At 42.1% G+C, this 6,005-nt stretch overlaps 1 protein-coding gene across 1 annotated transcript; it reads left to right on the top strand.

Moving 5' to 3' along the window:
• Positions 1-55: 55 nt before the first annotated feature.
• On the top strand, positions 56-4,753 carry SLC16A3 (solute carrier family 16 member 3). The gene is made up of 4 exons (XM_019503663.1): positions 56-777; positions 1,162-1,305; positions 1,725-2,492; positions 3,892-4,753. Exons 1-4 carry the CDS (start codon positions 555-557, stop codon positions 4,176-4,178), a joined length of 1,422 nt encoding a protein of 473 aa, XP_019359208.1. The 5' UTR covers positions 56-554; the 3' UTR covers positions 4,179-4,753.
• The last annotated feature ends 1,252 nt before the right edge of the window (positions 4,754-6,005 follow it).

The raw sequence follows: 6,005 nt of genomic DNA, 5'->3' as shown, positions 1-6,005 counted from the left end.
ACGACAGAGAGGATGGAGATGGGCTTTTCTCTGTGGCTGTAAGCAACAGGAGTAGAAACAGTGGTCTCAAGCTGCAGCAGGGGAAACCGGGGTTGGAGATGAGGAGGAACTTTCTAAATCTGAGGGGGTTCAAGCAGTGAAACAGGCAGCCTGGAAAAATTGTGGACTCTCCATCCCTGTAAGTTTTCAAGAGCATGTTAGACACTTGGCTGGGATGGTTTAAGTCAGGGCAGGGGGCTGGATTAAATGACCTCATGAGGTCCCATCCTGCCCTACTTCCCTATAATTTTGTGATCCGCTTAAAATCCTACCAAATTCTCATATTTCTATAAAATAATGACAAGCATTTTCAAACAAAAAACGAACAAGAAACCCCACACAGCCAAGCAGCTACATTAGTTGTAGTTGGAATGTACTCGTTTTTCACCTATTTCTGCACATGCCCATGACCTCTTCCGAGTGGCACTGTTTTGAGTGAATTCCTATCCTGATGCCTGTAGAATCTAATTATTTATATTTTTCTTATCTCTTAAGGGAACACATAGAGTTTCACTATGGGAGCTGTCGTAGTTGATGATGGTCCATCTGGCATTAAAGCCCCTGATGGGGGCTGGGGCTGGGCTATTCTCTTCGGCTGTTTTGTCATCACAGGATTCTCCTATGCCTTTCCTAAGGCAGTTAGTGTCTTCTTTAAAGAGCTAATCCGGGAGTTTGGTGTTGGATACAGTGATACAGCATGGATCTCCTCCATTCTACTGGCTATGCTTTATGGAACAGGTAGGCAGTATCTGTTTTTAAACAATGCCGCATGTGAAGCAAATAAGTCAGGCCTTTTCTTCTGATCTTAATTAGAAATGCCGTTTGCATGCCAACTAGGCATTTGAAGGAAAAAAATACTTGGCTGCAACAATACTTAAGATAACAGGTTTTCTTTGAGTGTAGCCATCCTATATAAACAGCCTTTGAGACTTGTCAGCTACAGATGATGAAATGGCAAAGTTTTACAGAGCTCTGAAATGCCAAGTATGTGGATTTGTGGAAAGGAGATGGTGTCTTGGGAGTAGCTTGAGCATGTGGGGAAAGCATGGGAAGAAATTCAAACAGACATTACAAAGGAGCACCTGCATTGTCCCAGTTGCTCATCTCTCTTTTTTTCCTCAGGCCCCCTGTGCAGTGTATGCGTCAATCGGTTTGGCTGTCGTCCCGTCATGCTCGTTGGGGGCCTCTTTGCTTCGCTAGGGATGGTAACGGCTTCTTTCTGCACCAACATTATCCAGCTCTATCTCACTGCAGGCGTTATCACTGGTAAGCGGGGGTGCAGCCCTGAAGAGGAAAAGGCTGGGTTACAGTTAGATTCAGATATTGAAACTGGTATGCATGGGCAGTGTCTAAACCATTAGGATCCTTAGAAATAGTCTCTCTCAAGAACCTCATTCACAGTGGAAGGGACTGGCCAGATTTAGCTCTTACAAGTGTTAATTCTTCTGTGAAATTTAGTTGATGCTTTTGTTCCCAAGGTGTGGCTATTAGGTAGGGGAATACTATTATGAAGGGCGCTCTCTCAGTTTTGGGGGTTATCTAGAACCTTTCTTCCAGATGGAGGAAGCAGGAAAGTCTCCCCACATCTTTGTCCTCAATTGTGAATCAAACTACTGCAGTAACAGTGGCTATTTTTATGCAGACACTGCAGGTCAGCTTTCACTTTTGTCTCTCCTCTATTCCAGGTTTGGGTCTGGCACTCAACTTCCAGCCATCGCTTATCATGTTAAATCGATACTTTGACAAGCGCCGACCTTTAGCAAATGGGCTGTCTGCTGCTGGCAGCCCTGTGTTTCTCTGTGCCCTTTCTCCTCTGGGGCAGATACTACAACATGAATATGGTTGGCGAGGGGGGTTTCTTATACTGGGTGGGATGCTGCTCAACTGCTGTGTTTGTGGAGCATTAATGAGACCTTTGGAGCCTCCCAAGAATTCTGAAGTTACCAAAGAAATTGTTGAGAAAAAAACAAAGAAAAAGCTCCTGGATTTCAGTGTGTTTAAGGATAGTGGCTTTGTCATCTACACTGTGGCTGCCTCCATCATGGTGCTGGGCCTCTTTGTGCCGCCAGTGTTTGTGGTGAGCTATGCCAAGGACCTGAGATACGAAGACACAAAAGCGGCTTTTCTTTTGACCATTCTTGGATTCATCGATATCTTTGCCCGGCCCATCTGTGGAGTGGTTGCTGGTCTCAAGCAGGTCAGACCACGTTGCGTCTACCTCTTTAGCTTTGCTATGTTTTTTAATGGTTTTACAGATCTCATGGGATCCATGGCTGATGACTATGGTGGCTTGGTAGTCTTCTGTATTTTCTTTGGCATTTCCTATGGAATGGTAGGTGCCCTTCAGTTTGAAGTTCTCATGGCTATCGTCGGCACTCAGAAGTTTTCCAGTGCCATTGGCTTGGTGCTGCTGGCCGAAGCAATGGCCGTTCTAGTCGGCCCGCCATCAGCAGGTAAATAATCTATTAAATTAAGAGTTTAACAGCATTTGCATTGTTCCATTACTTTTTGTGTGCCAAAGACTGAGATCCAAGTGAAAACAGCCACCGAGAGTGTATATGGATCTGGTAATGCGCACACTTACCTGACACACGCTCGCCTCTCAGAGATGCGCCCAGCACACAGCTAACCACTTCCCTGAAACTCAGTTGGGGCTTTGGTTCAAAACTGTCCTGGAATCTGTCAGGTGATTTTAAGGCTCAACCAAATTGATTGTACATTGTCCCTGGTGACTTGAAGGAGGAAAAAACCTTTATAGGTGAACAACCAGAACCATGGAAAAATTATTGGAGAAAGAGGGAGTGAAAAGGCAGGGACTGTTATCTTAGAAAGGAGGTGAGATTAAAAGGGGTTGAAGTAATGAATAGTGTAGAGCAGAGGTTTCTATTTTCCCCATCTCATAACGCAGGAATGAGCAAGATTACAAACCAGCCAGATGTACAATTCAAACCGAAGCTGAGGAAACACCATGCTACTCAACACAGACTTTATTTTCCCCACATACCAATGCTCCCACATAAAACACAAGCATTGTTTTTGGAAGGCAGAATGTAGGGAAAAAACCCAACTTATTCCAGAATCATGGCTGACTGTGTGACATAGAGTATGTGCTCCTGGGAACACAGAGCATCAAGGAAGCATGGCATCCCAAGAGAGTCTGATGAGGCAGCAAGGACAATCTAGGAACCTGAATCGATCATTTAAAGCAAAGTGGAAAAATCAGGCCCTTTATATGCCACTTTCAAAGACCCGATCAATTTAGTAATCTACATAACAAAAGATGAGGAAGAACTGTGATCTTTTAAAGTCATAGAAAAAACAATTTTGTAAGTTTTCCCCCCAATTTGTTTATCTCAAGCATTTGACAGGGCTTTATGCACAGTCAGCTTCATGGTCCTGCCATGTCGTTTCCATCCCCCACCAGCCTCTCTGGTAATTAGCCACTTTGATAGTGTGTTTTTCTCGTATAGAAACAGGAAATGAAAAACATTTTAAACAAACAGAAAAATGCATCTATAAAACAAAATGTAGCGGAAACCTCCAGGGCACAAGTCATATATTCAAATATCTTCACTTGTTTTAAAGATTAAGTAGATTACAAGACGGGATTCAGGAGGATTCCGAAATGTACATAAGTTACTTGGGAGTGCTGCTGTCTTTCAGTGGGACTTCTGCTTTTATATGTTCTAGGTACTTCTGGAAATCTCTTCCAAGGCTGACTGTGGCTTTGTATTTTCACATCAACGGTGATTTAGAGCATGATTTCTCTTAAACAAAACAGCATTATCCTCATTGCAGGAGATGTTTGTTTTTCTTTCTTTTTTACTAACCTGTGAATTTAATGTCTTTTAGGCAAAATCTTGGATGCCACGAACAGGTACATGTTTGTTTTTGTTACTGCTGGAGTTGAAGTTACAGCCTCAGCCCTCGTGCTGGCTTTAGGAAATTTCTGCTGTATTAAGAAAAAATCAGAAGAGCCGCAAACAAAAGAGGAAGCAGCAGAAAGAGAGGAGCTGAACAAAATGGAAGACAAAACCCCTGAAGATGCCAAGGTGGACTCGATCGAAGTGGAACACTTCCTGAAAGATGAGCCTGAAAGAAATGGGGAAGTTGTGACCAACCCAGAAACCTGCGTGTGAGTGTGGCAAGATGAGTGACAAAGTATTTAGGAAAGAGTCAAAGAATTTCAACACTATTTATTTTAGAAGTAGAACTACCTTAGGGCTGGGCCACTTGCTTTGCTACATGGAAGCAAACCAGCTCATAGCATATTCTGTAGAAACTGGTTTGTTGGGAAGCCTTTTCTCAGAAAACTTTCTTTCAGTGAGAAGTGAAGCTTTGTGGTTATAACTTTTAACAAAACTTAAACAGTCATTGTAAACACATGTAGAAGTCCTGCTATGCATCGCCAGAAATTTCTCACTTGAAAGAAAAAAATATTGTCATTGAAGAGGAATGATGTGTGTTTTTTGTCAACATGGGTGAAAGTGTTTGTTTGTTTGTTTGCTATGTGTTGTTCACCTAAATGCAACTTCCCTTTCTTTGTTCTTTGTCAAACGTGGAGAGCTTGAGATGGGGGAAAAATCTCAGGAACTTATAAGGTCTTGGAAACCTCTTACTTTTTTCAGATATTTTTAGATTAATTGGCTCAGCCCTAACCTAATTTTGATAATATGAATAACTATTACTTGGGCTTATGTAAATGTATTTATGTAAGTTTTATCTCAACTTGTCATTTTTGTAACTGTAATTTTTATTGGAAATACTGTACACTGAGGGGCATCCGAGAGATAGTGCCCTCAGTGGGACACAGCTACTACTCCCAAATAGCAACAAATGAAAATGAAAAGAAAAGCAGTATTAATCATAACAGACGAGAAGAGAACAAGTTTAGTTTGATGTCAGTTTTCCAAAGTCTTGCCAGAGAACTTCTGCCATCACTGTGTACAGATATATTTTCAAAAGGAACCTAGAGAATATAGGTTTGGATACTAAGGTCACTAAGATATGTCTAACAGAAAATTGCCAGCATGTTTAAATGTAAGAACTAAAAATGTGTTCTAGGTCAAACATAACAGAGATACGGGTCTTGGCTAACTTAGGAAAAAGAAATGGGTGATTTTTAAACAAGTTACCTAACACACTTTAATTAAATATGGGTTAAAGTATATTAGCACCAGTGCAGATATATGTTTTAACACTTTTCCCTGAGCCAGCTATTCCTCCTTGTTGGAAAGAATGGCCCCATATTTGCCTCATCTAGATAGGCTCTTGGAGACATGTTAGGGTCAGTGAAGGAAAGATAATTGTATTATTGATCCTGTTTATTAGAACAGTGCCTAAGGACCAACCAAGGCCCACTGTGCTCAACAGTGCACAAACGCAGCAGTCAACAACAATTCCTACTGAACCAAAAGAGAAGTAAAGGAAGAGAAAGGGCCTCTGTATTCCACGGTTCATACCACTGAACCCCAGCCTTGCCACCTAATTGTGCTCCAGAACCTCAGACTGCTTTCTGGGCAAGCTCCAGAAGTCCCAGCTGTTTCCTATGCAGCTGCCTAACCCCTATACCTCCACCTCCACCCCGGAAGTCAGTGTAAAGTGTAACTAATGTGGTTTCCGTTTCCTGAATCTACACCCAGCACTGAAACAGTCTCTGAGAAATGCACTAGTCTATTCATCTTAAAATGACTTAAGAATGATGAAACCTAATGATAACTGCCTAAGTGGCAGCATTATTCACTACTTACCTGCTCATCATTATAGCAAAAGCCTCCACGTCCCAAATGCATCTGTCCCAAACAGCTTTCTGGCCTGCTTACATCTGCACTCCTAACCATTCCCTATGAAGCTGTCTAAACCTCCACCTCTTGCCCTGCTGTCCTCTACAACACAGTTATTTTAGAATACAGGCGTGCAGAAACTGAAAACATGAAGAATACCGCACCAACCATATTATTTTCATA

Source organism: Gavialis gangeticus, unplaced genomic scaffold (assembly GCF_001723915.1).
Source record: "Gavialis gangeticus isolate Ggan-Ray unplaced genomic scaffold, GavGan_comp1, whole genome shotgun sequence".
Taxonomy (NCBI): Eukaryota; Metazoa; Chordata; order Crocodylia; family Gavialidae; genus Gavialis; species Gavialis gangeticus.
Note: the sequence above shows the minus strand (reverse complement) of the source record. Positions and strands in the feature narration are given on the sequence as shown.